At 35.0% G+C, this 13,796-nt stretch overlaps 1 protein-coding gene across 9 annotated transcripts in view; it reads right to left on the reverse strand.

Moving 5' to 3' along the window:
• The window catches only part of BBS9 (Bardet-Biedl syndrome 9), a 255,445-nt gene that overhangs the window by 209,932 nt on the left and 31,717 nt on the right, over positions 1 to 13,796 (reverse strand). For all 9 annotated transcript variants that reach the window (XR_001553371.2, XR_001553372.2, XM_015855026.2 and 6 more), the window contains exon 9: positions 13,472 to 13,601. Coding sequence is in view for 7 of the 9 variants with exons in the window: in XM_015855026.2 (XP_015710512.1) it covers positions 13,472 to 13,601 (130 nt within the window). In the remaining 2 variants the exon portion in view is untranslated. The remainder of the gene's footprint in view (positions 1 to 13,471; positions 13,602 to 13,796) is intronic.

Here is a 13,796-nt window from a genome sequence, read left to right on the forward strand (position 1 = left end):
TGTTAGCAGCTGTTCTGCAAGCATTATGGCCTGTTCATGACTTGCAGTCTTTGGAGTTTGCAAAATTCTTTCTGTCAAATTGAAATTTCTCTATCCAGAGTAAGAGGAAGTGGAACTAACTATCAGTTTTGTCACTCTGTTTGCTTGAATATTTGCTGCACACTATAGTTGGCTTCCTTGCTCAAGGGTGGGTCTGTTGCTGGATGTATGAGCAGAGCTGACTAAAAGGCTCTGTACAATGTATATCTGGGCTACATCTTCAGAATCCCATTATGGCACATGGAACAAACACACTGGGCTAACCCTAAGTTCTTCATACAACCAGTTCAAGGAGACAGACCATGGTAAACACTTGGGTCCCATCTCAGTTTTTGTAAGGTATGCAAAGGACACCTAATATATCAGACTTTGACTAATGTCTGCAAAGCATTTGCAAAGAACTTTGTCATGTTGACCATGTTGAAAAGAAGTCTCTAAGAAGGAATATCGTTGAACAAGATGAGGGTAGCTGATGCTTCCATGCTACAAAATACACTATCTCATGACTTGTTATTTAGTTTCAACAAATAGTGTCTAAAATTGTAGCAGCAATTACTCAAATAGTTCAGCATGAGCTCAGTCATAAGTGAAGAAAGGCAATTCTGATGCCTGATAAGAAGGAATGCTCCACGAGGACATCTGAATGTGAATCAAAGGGCATGAATAAATACGGCTACATTGTTAGAAATAAATCTTTGATGATATACTAGTAAAGTGCAACATATTCAAAACCTGTTGGTAAATACAGTCCTTCCTACGTATCTTTTTAACTGGCAGTCATCTGCAGATAATCTGTCTATCAAATGAAATCAGCTCAAATCAATTCAGTGATTTTCTTGTACAAATTAAGGTTTCCTCGATGACCTAAAGTTTATGTCAGCAAAAAGAAGCTACTACAGAATGAACATTCAAAAACTCCACCCTAAAATAAATTTGCTTTGAACAACTTTCCTGTTAGCCATGGTGCTCTTCAACTTCTCACTAACTCAGGGACAAAAGCGTTGTTTTATGAAAGCAGTATTAAAAACACTTATTTTCCTTCGCTCCAATTATTGTTCTAATGGGTCCTAAAAACATCATTCAATACAAGACATACAAACATTGTAAAAAGTTGTGTTTTTTTTCACAAATCATTCCTTGTTAATGTTGTTCATAAATCAGTACATCAATAGAAACAATAAGAGAAACATGGCTAACCAGTTGTAACATATGATTTATAATACGTTAATTTCTCTGCTGGAGTGTTTGTCAGCCAGTCACGATTGCTTTATTTTCTCAAGGCTTTATAACAGTGGTTAAAGATGGCAGGGGGAGGGGGAGTGTATTTAACAGTTTTATAGTAGTTTCCCCACAGCTACTGCACTCATGCAATATGCCTGCAAATGCCATTATTTATTTGGCGCATTCTACACGTGATCTGGAATTTCAATTACTTGTTAAATTTCTTTTATTATAAACTTTTTTTTTTCTTTTTTTTTTTTTTTTCTTTCTTTCTTTTTTAACTATATATCACACAATAGTCAAAGTAATAGCAAATCCAAGGGGACATTTTAATAGTGAGGAACTCAAACTATGAAACAAATTATTCTGGTATCTAAAATAACTATACAGTACAAAGCAACTCCTACTCACATATGGTAATAATTTGGGAAAAAAAAAAACACAACACAAAACCAATCTTTATTGGATTCTGGGTAATAAGAATGGCATATGTTTTCTGTAGGTCCCCTTTTACTAAACAAATAACTGACAACAATTCTTAAAGAAATCGAAGTGCTTTGCATGTTTCCAGTTACGTAATACCAAAATTGATCACTCAAACAATTGCCTTAGAATTACAGATTCAGCTTCTCTGAAGTTCTGCTTGGAGGGCGTGCTAAGCCACATACAAGGTCTGGTTACTTACAATATTTACTGTTTTAATTATTTATGTTTATAATAGCAATTAAATTTCTACCTCAATTTCAGAAGGCACCTTTACCATTGGTATTACTCATAACAATAATACAGAAAGCAGAATGCTCTGCAGTGCAACCTTGAGTCCTTTGTTGATAATGTATTATTTATAAACCACTGAACTTGGAAAATAATTCCAGAATTTTGCTCAAGTATTTTAAATGCAATTCTCATTTTATCATCCTCTGAAGTAATATATTGTATGCAATAGCAAAACTACAATTGCACTTCTTTGTTTAGTGCTTTTGGGAAAAAAACAAGAATTATCCTAAGTCTCTCTATGATTTTGAGACCACTTTGTAACTGTGTGAAGGAGCTGATTAAATGCTGAGAGAAGACCAGACTACTTGTAATACACTAAGAACTTTCTAACATGAAATCATTTGAGTAAAGGTCAGGAGCCTACTCCATCATTGAACGCATACTCAGAAATCAGGCCCTCAGCTGAATGTATGCAATTTAGTGACTGCTGCCACTGATCTTTCACTGGCTTCCCATTGATCTTCCTTGTGTAACTTTGAAAAACCTTACCTCTTTTAAAATCTTTGTTCAGTTTTGCATCACAAAAGTAACACTTGAATGCATGTGACATTCTGAAGAGGTCATTCAAAAATATAATGTAATTATAAGATTGAATTACCATTATTTGATCACATGCGTTCTATTAAGCACAATTAAGTAGCAAATGATTCATGCCATTCTACACAAAAACACTGTTTTTCCATTCAATTTATGTCATAATGCATCGCTCTTAGGAAAACAAACAAACAAATAAACAAAAAAGCATGTAAGTGGAAGTGGAAAATGAAAACTGATTTTAACATGATAATTCTTGCCAAAAAAAAAAAAAAAAAAAGGTGGTTTTTTTTTTCCTTTTCAAAAGTTACAACTAAGCTAACAGGTCAAAACCTTCCCCTTCTTACAAGCTCTGATAGTTGGAACAAAATAAAAAACTTGAATTTTGAATGCCTATGGAATTCTCAGATCCTATCTCTTAGGCATTACTCCTTTGCCCTGTGTTTGTGAGCAAGGATACTTTTACTAGCCACATGACTCTCAGTGTCACCTTTACGTGGTGACACCACACAGTGAAACAGCAAAACTGGAAGGCAAGTTGAGGCAGTTCATGAGCTGGTGTAGTTTTCCCTTTGCAAGGGATTCTTTGCCTGAAAGGCTAAAAGCTGTCTAATGACCAAATGAGGAAAATAAAAAACAAAACCAAAAACCACCACGGCACTTCACACTAGTTTTGGGTCGGGATCTTTTCTGCCAAATCGCTACTGCCACCTGCGGGTCAGCATAGTGAGCTGCCACACATAAGCCAAGTGGCTCTGCCTCTCAGGCAGGAGCCCTAAAAGCTGCCGTGTCACATCAAATGAACCACAAAGTTATTCATTTAACAGGTTTAGTATAATAGCCTGACAATTTAAATACAAGGGGTCATTGTATGCAACAATACACGCGATTTGCAGAGTCATGGACTTCTATGTACCTCATCATCTCCTTCCTCATGGAACAGGCTCCTCAGGAGAGTGGTCATGGCACTGAACTTGACAGAGTTCAAGAAGTGTCTGGACAATGCTCTCAGCCCCATGGGCTGGGTTTTGTGTGGTCCTGTGTGGAGCCAGGATTTGGACTTGATGATTCTTAGGGGTCTCTTCCAACTCAGGGTATTATATGATTCTATGGTACAGAGCATACCATACAGATACTGCCCAACTAGATAGGCAGTATAAGCACATGCTGCAAATCATATGTACAGGAAATTAATGAACTTCGTGTCTTTTTGCTTAAAACAAATCAAATTAGTATTTGAAGAGAAATAATGGCTCCATAGCTGGCTACTACAATACAGAATTAAACTGAGTTAGTATTTACCCCGTAACAGAATAAAAAACAAGATATACAAAGTGATGCCACAAGCTTCTAAAAATACATGATCCTGTTTTAAGGAAAAATACAAAGAGTCTGAAGTATAATATATGAAAATTTACAAGAAAGATCTACATGTCATTTCAAACTATTACTCACAGTTCAATACCTAAGAAATTTAGCGGCATTATCTAAATTGACACCCAACAAACTCCTACAAGCTTCACACACTCTAAGATCTTAGATCAAAAACTGTTGTTTTCTCATTTGCACCTCCTGCTCCTTCAGACTGAGAACTGTCTCAAGGCCAGATACCCTCACCAGCAGCTCCCAGAGGCTCACCAAAGGCTGCATCAAAAGGTGGCAGCTCCAACACAGGGAACACAGGGCCTGTGGGCCTCACAGGTTTATCCTTCATATAACCCTTCACTTTTCCCAGTTCAGGGTAGTGGATGGAGTTTATTTCACTGCAGGCAATCTGGAGTGGTACTACTGCTTCAAAGAACACGTAAGAGGTGTCAGGGGCTGTACTGAAAAAATTTACGTTATTGAGTTTATGGTTTCAGTAAAAGCTTATTCTTAGCTGTTTCCTTCACTGGCTCTTTAATATTAGCACATGAGGAAAATTAGACAGCTACCTATGAACAGACTACAAGGAGGCTAATAGGAATAACCATGACGACAGGTCTCAGGGGTTACGTAAGATAATCAGCTGCGGACATGTAACATTAAACACTGTAAAACTTCACATTCATAAACCATTTATGAGGTTTCTTTCAATCATAGTCTGTATGAGGCACAACCTCAAAATAAAGATACACATCTAACAAACAAAGACACTGTTTGGGTTCACTGCTTTATATTAGCATTGTAACTCACCATGATGCAAAGCACTAACTCCTAGCTATTTTGGACGTGCCAATCTATCACAGATACTCAGTTAATCATGTCGGAAGAGCATCTACTTTTTGTGCCCCTTTAATTCTGCACCCTCAATCAGTTCAAGCTTTCTTTCTGATGCTAGAGCAAATCACTCTCTTTGGACCAAAGAAATTCACTAGCATCTGAACTCCACACATTTGTTTCAAATATGCCCCTCCATTACATGTTTTGTGAGTTCTAGGGTATATAAGGAACATAAGCATAGCAAAGTATCTTTACCCCAGAAAATTTACTCTAAAAAGACTGTATAATTACATAATTTCAAAAGAAAGTATTCCAGAAATTAAATTCCACCTCTTTCTCCTTAACTCCTCACAGTTATACACTGATGAGTCTGAAAAATTCAAAATTCACCAGTAATTAAGGCCAAAAAAGTCCGTAATACAATTACTTGTCATAGCACTTATAATTGTCCCATGACCCTGTCTTGTAAAGAGCACCACTGCTCTTTATAAGGAACTCTGGCACTCTGCACTGTTAGCTGGCTGTCACCTCCACAGATCAGCATATGTTTCCCACCTGCTAGTCCTAGTATGGAAAAGAAGAAAGTCATTCCTTTAAACAGCATAATATTCAAGACCTTCAAAATCAACAGACTCTTCATAATGACTATTAGGCAAACAAGCCCTGCACTTCCATTGGCAGAATATGTGTCACAGTACATCCATTAGCTCCATTGCTCAACAACAACACCAAGTTCAGAACCTGACAGTTACATTTACACTCTTTCACAGCATGAACAAGCATAGAGAAAATGGAGGTTAAAAAAAAAACACAAAACAACACTACATCCCACACAGTAGTTGTTAAATAGCAAGCATTTTATATTAAATATTATAACAAGGAGTAATTTGTCCTGTTCTTGAATAGTTAACTTTTAAGGCTTCTAGAACCATGATGGGAGGAATATTTTACCTGTTATTCTAAAGAAAGCCAAAACCCTTACAAAACCACATGACTATAAAAACCTGGCTTTCTGAAAAAGCAAGTAAGTGACATGCAACAAAATTAGGAGAACTGGCAATATGGGCACGTGTTTAATATCATAGAATGTATACTACTTGGAAATTTAACTTGCTAGAAAACCTCAGTCATGAATCAGAGTATATTCTGGACATGGCACATCTATGGCTTTTACAGGATCAGAATCCTGGTAAGGTACAGGAAAAGCAGTCACATCTACATTTTGTGGTTGCATAAACTATGCACATTAAAACTTTCTCTTAGAATGACCTTTAAAACTGTAATATATTGTACAGCTATCTCTTGACAATAGCAATGGAAATTCAGCGATGAAAACCAGATGCAATAATTTTCCTTTTTCCTAAAAACATATCCTTAAAATGCAATTATGTTTAAGTAAGATTGTAGAAATTTCTGCATTTAACTTCTCAGATCAAGCAACGTATTCTTACAGAACACTCAAATAAAAATTTATATATATATATATGCACATATAACTGAACATTTCATACTGTGCGTCATAACTGGCATTGCTTCTATTACAGTACTACTACACAGAAAAAGGAAAGATCTTTCAACAAACTATAAAGTTTGATTCCTGCAGTTTTCCTTCCATAAAACCATGTAATAAGTGCTAAGTTTTGCTGTTTTTATATGCAAGTTCTGCCATTTTTATATGGTGATTCTTTAACAGTTGTGGTAGCTGTGGTGATGTGAGTTATAATAAGGAATAACAGATGGGCTGGAATGAAGAACAAAGTATTTTCTAGCATCTGGATAGCTAAAAAAAAATTCAATGAGAGGGTTTTATTTTGACTCCACCCACTATTTCCCTATAGAAGATGGCCTTTTTACATCTCATATTCTTTATTCAAATATAATATTTCTTCATATTTTTTCCAGTAAAGTTCAGTTTCTTTTGCCTTTCTACTGATTGGAAAGTGTAGGTACATCAAGTGCATTAGTTCACCTAACCATCCAATGTACTATGATTCTGCGCCAGAGAATAAGTTTTAATTTCAAGTTCATATTTCAACCAGACTGATAGTCACTCATTTGGAGATTGATTGCAGATTTCAATTTTCTTTAAAAAAAAATAATACTGTAAACCAAAACATCGTGAAAATAAACACATTTTCAAGCAGTGGTTATATATCAGGATTCTGAATTCCCATCTTTTGATTCATGTCCGTAATTAAACTGATAAGCCTTTTGAGCTACATGCAATTTCAAATCTGGGAAGTAAACAAAAAGATGAAGAACTGAAGGACCATTTTCAAGCTTTCTTCTTAAAAAAGACAGGCTGTTGAATCAGAAAGTTTATCTGAAACTTTTTCAGATAAAGTGCCATAAATTTAGATGCAGGTTAACCATGTCAAGCTGAAGTTATTACTCATACACGGAAAAGAAGTCTCGGTTCTGTGAAAGCAGTGAGTAACAGTCTCCAGGGATCCATGACTTTGTAAGTCATTAGACAAACAGGCATGCAAACTATGCATTTCCTATTAGTCATTCTAATATTATGAAATACTAATAAACTTGAAAATCCAAGAGGACTATTAGATAAAGCTCTTTTCTAGAGAGGGAAAAAAAAAAAAAAAAGTGATTTTCTTCACAGACACATGAAATAACTGTTCTTAAATGTTTGCATTTGGGATAACAATGTTTTTAAATGCAAGTACATTCTTCAGCTTAATGCTCCCTTTCAATACCTAAACCTCTAAATGCCTGTAATACAGTCTGGAGCCCAGAAGCACTTATCACTTGGCTTTAAGTCCAGAAGGAGTGTAGGGACAGTCCATGCTGGTCACACACACAAAATTATTCTCATCATCTACATCAGTCAAATAGTCTCTTTGATTCTTTTTTTTTTTATTTCTACACATATTGGTGGAAACATTTTTTTGTGTAAATCATTCTTCCACAAAATTAATACATGAGAGTCTAAAGACATAGAAACAGTCAATATTCCCTACAGTCTTGTAAGGATCACCTAAGAGGCACAAGGGCAGTGTGAAGGAGGACTTCTAACAGAACAACTTTAGACATTTTATACATACTGAATTTCTTTCTAATTTCTCAAATAGTAACAGACCTGGACTACTATAGCATCTTCACTCAATGGCTTTGAGGTAATTGAGTAAGCTGCAGTATTTCCTGTATCCAAGCCTGTACAACGCAACCTTAAATTTATTACTTTGAAGAAGTCTCTAATTGAGTAGAAACCACAATAAAAAAGTACAAGTCAAAACAAAAACACCAATAAGCAGCTAGGTGACAAGTAAACAACTATGTGATACAGTTTTAATGGGCTGGTCATTCACAATACTAATGTTATGAGTTCAAGCATAACTGCTATGTAGTTCAAGCCTGCAGAGATCATACATGAAGTAATAACAATTTCAAATAAGACTTAAGTAAATTTCAAATGCCACAGTCAGTTACAGTCCTAGCATGTAGCAAAAACCAATTTTTGACTGCAAACTGAGCAACACAGAATGAGCGGTGAAAACATGGAAACTTCTCATATTATTACAGGGTCACTCCTCAGTATAAACACAGACATAATTGAAGTTTATAATGAGTTCAAGTGTAGATAAAGTTTACTAAGAAACTCTGCTTGCCTCCTGAACATGTGAAGTCTACTTTTACTTCCTGGCTTTTCAACACTTTTATTTTTAATTTAGGTATTTTTCCCTAAACCTCAAATCTTGAAATTATGTTTACAAGCTTAACCTTAGCTAAAAAAAGTTGGCTTCTGGAAATGCAATATCTTTAAGAAGCTCAGATGTTCTTATTCTTTAAAGGTGCTAAATTACTTCAGGACTAAAAAGGAAAAACAAAACCAAACAATACTTTTCCAGGCTGATTTATACACTTTATATTTCCTCTTCACAAAGCTGTCCCATAACCAAGTAAAATGATATGTATCTATCAAATAAATGAAAGTAAAAGGAAGTACTCCGGTAACTTTCACTAACTTGTCCATACCTGTCAACCCCTCATAATAAAAGGAATATTTTACACGGCACACATATCATTTTGTGGGTTATTTCCTACAACAATCTTTCTTCCATGAGGCTTTTTGCTCACAGACACAGTACGTATAAAAGCTCACAAAAGATGAAATTCATTCCCATATTTTAATCTCCAGATTAAATTAAGCTCCTCAAAACAAGAGGCATCATACATGCAAATCACTCAATAACTTGTAGACAAGCAGTAAAGGTGGGGCAAACATTTTTTCTTTGGAGCATTTCTAATCAAATTCTAATGAATCTGAAGTTAAAATTATCCCTCATTTAATTATAAATTTCACTGATAAACTGGTGCCTAGAAAAGAACCTTGACAGATTAGAGAAGGAAAACATGATCTTTCCTGAAATACATTTCCTAAACCCTGAGAGATGGCTGATGTACTGTTAAAACTGGATGTGTATGGATAAATTCCACATCAAACCAGCTTCCCCCTACACACACCCCTTAGAGGTAGTACTAGGCTTCATTTCTTGACTGATAGCACAGAAAAATGTAAAATAGGAGCAGCATGCAATACCATCTTGAGGGGAAATATATATATATATTATGTATATATATATTATGTATATAGTATGTATAAATATATATATATACTTTGCTATTTCAATTTAAAAGAAAAAAATTGGGCCACATTTCAGCATTCACAGGCTCATCAGATTAAATGTGAAGAATGAATAATACAATCAAAACCAAGACTAGCCAAAAGGAAAAAAAAAAAAATCAGAAGAAAAGAAACAAAGTCCTAGATTTGGAGCCCTCATGCCTCCCTATTGCAAAAACAGATTTCTAACTTGGAAGTGATCAAAACAGAAATCCCTTTACTGAGATCATATCCAAGCTATAATGCTCTATCTATGTGGTTTTAAATGACTGAACCCACAGTGGCAATTCCGATGTTTGTGATGGAAACATCCCTGAGGCTAGCAAAATAAGCTATTTTGCTTCAGACTGAACGCACCTTAACACAATGTTCTAGTTTCAGGTCATCCAGGTCAGCATAATACTTAGTACAACCAATCCGCCATTAAAACATGGTACTTTTAGGATCAGCTTTGCCAAGTGAATTAGAGTTAAATAAATAGAAAAGTGGATGGTCTAAGCATTTTAATCCCCTCCAAGGACCTTTTATGGTCAAGCATACAGAGATAGGATAATTCAGGCACAGAAAAACAAATACGACCTCTAAGGAGCCCTTAAAAAGTTACTTTCTGCTACTTTCTCAAAAAGTTATTTCAGATGATTCAGACAAACATGACCCACCTTTCTCATACGGGTAGGATTAAGACACCTGACTTTACAAGGCTCCATTCCCTGGCAGAAGTAAAAAAAAAAAAAAAAAAAAAAAAATGACCTTCATATGAGGCATTTGAGCTGACAGTAACTTTAAACAGCTTTGTCAGAAGCACATTCCTATATGCCTGCTCCCCAAATAACCACCTGAATTATGGGAGAGTGTGAGAAGAAAACGTAATATATCTTAGGAAGCATCAAAAAATGACTAAATCAAGTTTAAAAAGAGAGAGAGACTGCTAATAAAATTTCTTTAGCAAAAGAGATCTTCAGGTGCAGTGAAGTTCTTGGGAAAAAGGTCTCTATGGTGAAGCAAGGAAAGGGAAATGAAAGCACAGAAGAAAGGGAATAAGAGTTAAAGTCACTGCAAAGGAGGTATTTCTGTAACTACAGTGGATACCATGCAATCACTGGCACTCACAGTTACTATTTCAGCATTGAAAATGAGGGTGGAATGGAAATTCTTGCAATTCATGTGATTTCCATGTATAACTGTAGCATACGGACAAATTCTTCAAACCCTCTATAAGAGCTCGGTCTGTTTGCTTTTGTTTTGTGTCTTGCTTTGTTTGGGGGGGATTCCTTTGTTTGTTACTTTTAAATTAACTCAGGCAGAACAGCTGACCATTCTTCCAAAGAGTTTCAGCCACAGCAAGAATACTTTTTCACAGCCATAGCTATAATAACAACACATGGTACATGAAACCTTCCAAGCAGGCTTATCAATGGGAAGATGAATTGGAACTGAGACAAAGTCCTAAGCAGTATAAATTAATCCAACACTCAGGTTTTTACAATAGAAGAAAGGCAAAATGTCCAGTTCAACAGCTTTAAACATACACCATCTTTAGATTACACAGACACCTCAGCAAAAAAATGTTATTAGTAAGCACTTTGACTCTGCTTCTTCCCTGTATGCTTCTGAAGGCAGAATGATAGAAATAAAGCAGTTTGTCCTGGAATTTAATCCCAAAGATTGTAGTCTGTTATTATCATTATTTACATACCAGTATTGCAATAGGGAAATTCTGCATTTTGCTTTACTGTAAGAGGAAAAATAAAATCATAAAAAATAAGGAGGGGTACACAACAAAGTCAAATTTACTTGGAATACTCTAAAGTATGTGAAGGGCTGGTCTAAGACGCAAACTATCAAGATTACAGAATAAAGCAGATGACTGCCATTACAGAATCAATCACACTAACCTTGCCCCAAGGGAATTTACATAAAATATCTTCTAATGTTGCTTTCCTTATCCAACATGCCAGAGCCACACACAATAAGCAGATGAACTTATATGATCTGTAAAGACAATTGCCTTCAAAATGGTCCATTTACTTTGCAAGTATTGCAATAAAAGTGGAAAGAATGTGAAAATAATTCATTTACATAGGTCATTTTAAAGGCGCTTCCATCTCTCAGCAGTGTAGGATTAACAACTGTATGGTTATTAAGACTTAATACCATTTATGTTACAGTAGTGCCCAAGGGCTCCAGCTGAGACTGTGGCCTCTCAAGTGGATTAAGTATTGGAAAATTACTGCATTGACTCACATAAAATGAGAATCCTCTTTCAGGTTGTTGGGTTTTTTTTAAGCATATCCTTTGTTTAAACTGAATTATTATCTCTGTAAGCTTTAGTGCAGTTTTCTTGCTGTTTAGCATTAGTTTCAGCATCAGTATGAAATACAAGCATAGTGCATATATTCAAACAGAAAGGATAGCATTGAAACTCATATGTCCTGTACTTCTGCCATACGAGCTATTGGGTTTATACAGACAGATACACAGCCCTTCATTCATCAGTATCCGTATAAAAAGAGATTTGTATAACTAGAATGCTGTCTATATCATCCATAGGACAAAACAATAAAAATAACAATAAAAGTATTATATAGGTATACAGAAATTTTGGGCCTGTAAGAAACAAAATTATTTAGGATAATTTAGCAGGCTCCCAGAATTCTCAAAAAATCAAACTACTGCGTGTTTAATATTATGTAGAACAAGTAGAATCTGCATGAACTTAGAACTATACAATAAAATAATCATTAAGGTTGGGAAAGACCACTGAAATAATCTTGTCCAATAATCAATCCATCCTCACCATGCCCACTAGACCACATCCCTAAAATTTCTTAGTCAAAGAATCACAGGTTGGAAGGGACCTCCAAGTATTTGAATAATACGTAAATAATTCTATATACCAATGGTAGTACAATATACTGCTGAAAAAACTTCAGTGTCTTTTTCAATGTTTTCTGTTGACACTATTTTTTCCAAACTACAAAAGCCATACTGTAACATCCTGCATATTTTTTTCTGTTTCTTCTATACTAATTAGCTCGCAGATGTGATTTGTTACGTTCTTAATTTAAGACCTGTTGGATAAAAACCAGTACAGCTCTCTTCAGGGAGACTTCAAAAAATTAAAAATTTAAATTATAAAATATTTTAAAATAATTTAACAACATTTTTAACCTTTAATTTTAATTAAAAATAATTTAATAAAATGACCACCAAATCAGATATTGCACTTTTGTTTATTATGAGACTTTTTGATAAAACAGAGAACTAGCGATCAAGTCACTATTCAACAATCCAAAGTATGTTGTCATGACAGCCACAAACTCGACCCTAAAAGGACACAGCATTTCCCCCTGATTGCAAACAATAGGAGGCCAGTACCATCTGGTACGTTCACCGCCATGTAGGCATAAGTTGGATCACACAAGTACAAGCACTAGCAGAACTTTTCTGTAGTTCGATTCTCATTTCAGTCAGAAGGTTGGTGCAAGTAATAGACACTGTCATCATTTCTCAGTATTTCATCCTGCATCTGACAGGTTTGTCACTGTCCTGTCCATTGGAAGCACATTTTACACAAATTTTTGTTTGTTTAAGTACAACTCTGTGCATTTTAACCAGTTCCTTAAACTAATTTCCATAGTTTAACATTGGAGTTGAACAATCTGTTCCAACAAACCATGCCAGGAATTCACATGCTCTTAAATGTTTAATGGAGAACAGATTTCCAGTGAGCATCTTAATATTCTGTCTCAGGGAAGGATCTTACCAGATAGCAAAGCTTAATTATTCATTCTTTTAAAGAAGTAACTACCTCATTAGAAGTATAAGAGCAATTTCCATTGTTACTCATGAAAATCAAAGTCTAAAGCACGGAACAGAAATTCTAGTAGGCCCACTACAAAATTAATATTTTACAAAACAAATAAAAAAAAAACACTTTGAATTTTCATCTTAGAAGTCGTCTCATTTGTTACATACCTCAGACTCACTTGTTAGGATCTACAAGCAAATTTCACTACTAAAAATGAATTTGGAAAAGAACTTCAACAAGTAACTTACTGTAAATTGGCTACTTTTACTGATACAGGAACATGGGGAAGCTGAGTGGCCCATTTCAGTGTAATATCTTGATAAACATACAGCATTTTACTATGGTTTCCAACTAGAGTGTTTATCGTTCCTTCTTTCACTGTTAAAAACAAAAAAAAAATAGTTTAAAAATGAAAGATATTATCATAAGCCATTACTTTCTTTTTGGAGACTGAAAAAGTGAACTATTTATTCACTTATTTACTTTTAAGACATCACTCATTTTAAATATATCTATAGAATAACCAAGAACCAAGGATGTATGTGATTAATTACGAATATCAGTTCCCATCAT

The sequence above is a fragment of the Coturnix japonica genome, chromosome 2 (genome assembly GCF_001577835.2).
Source record: "Coturnix japonica isolate 7356 chromosome 2, Coturnix japonica 2.1, whole genome shotgun sequence".
Classification (NCBI taxonomy): Eukaryota; Metazoa; Chordata; class Aves; order Galliformes; family Phasianidae; genus Coturnix; species Coturnix japonica.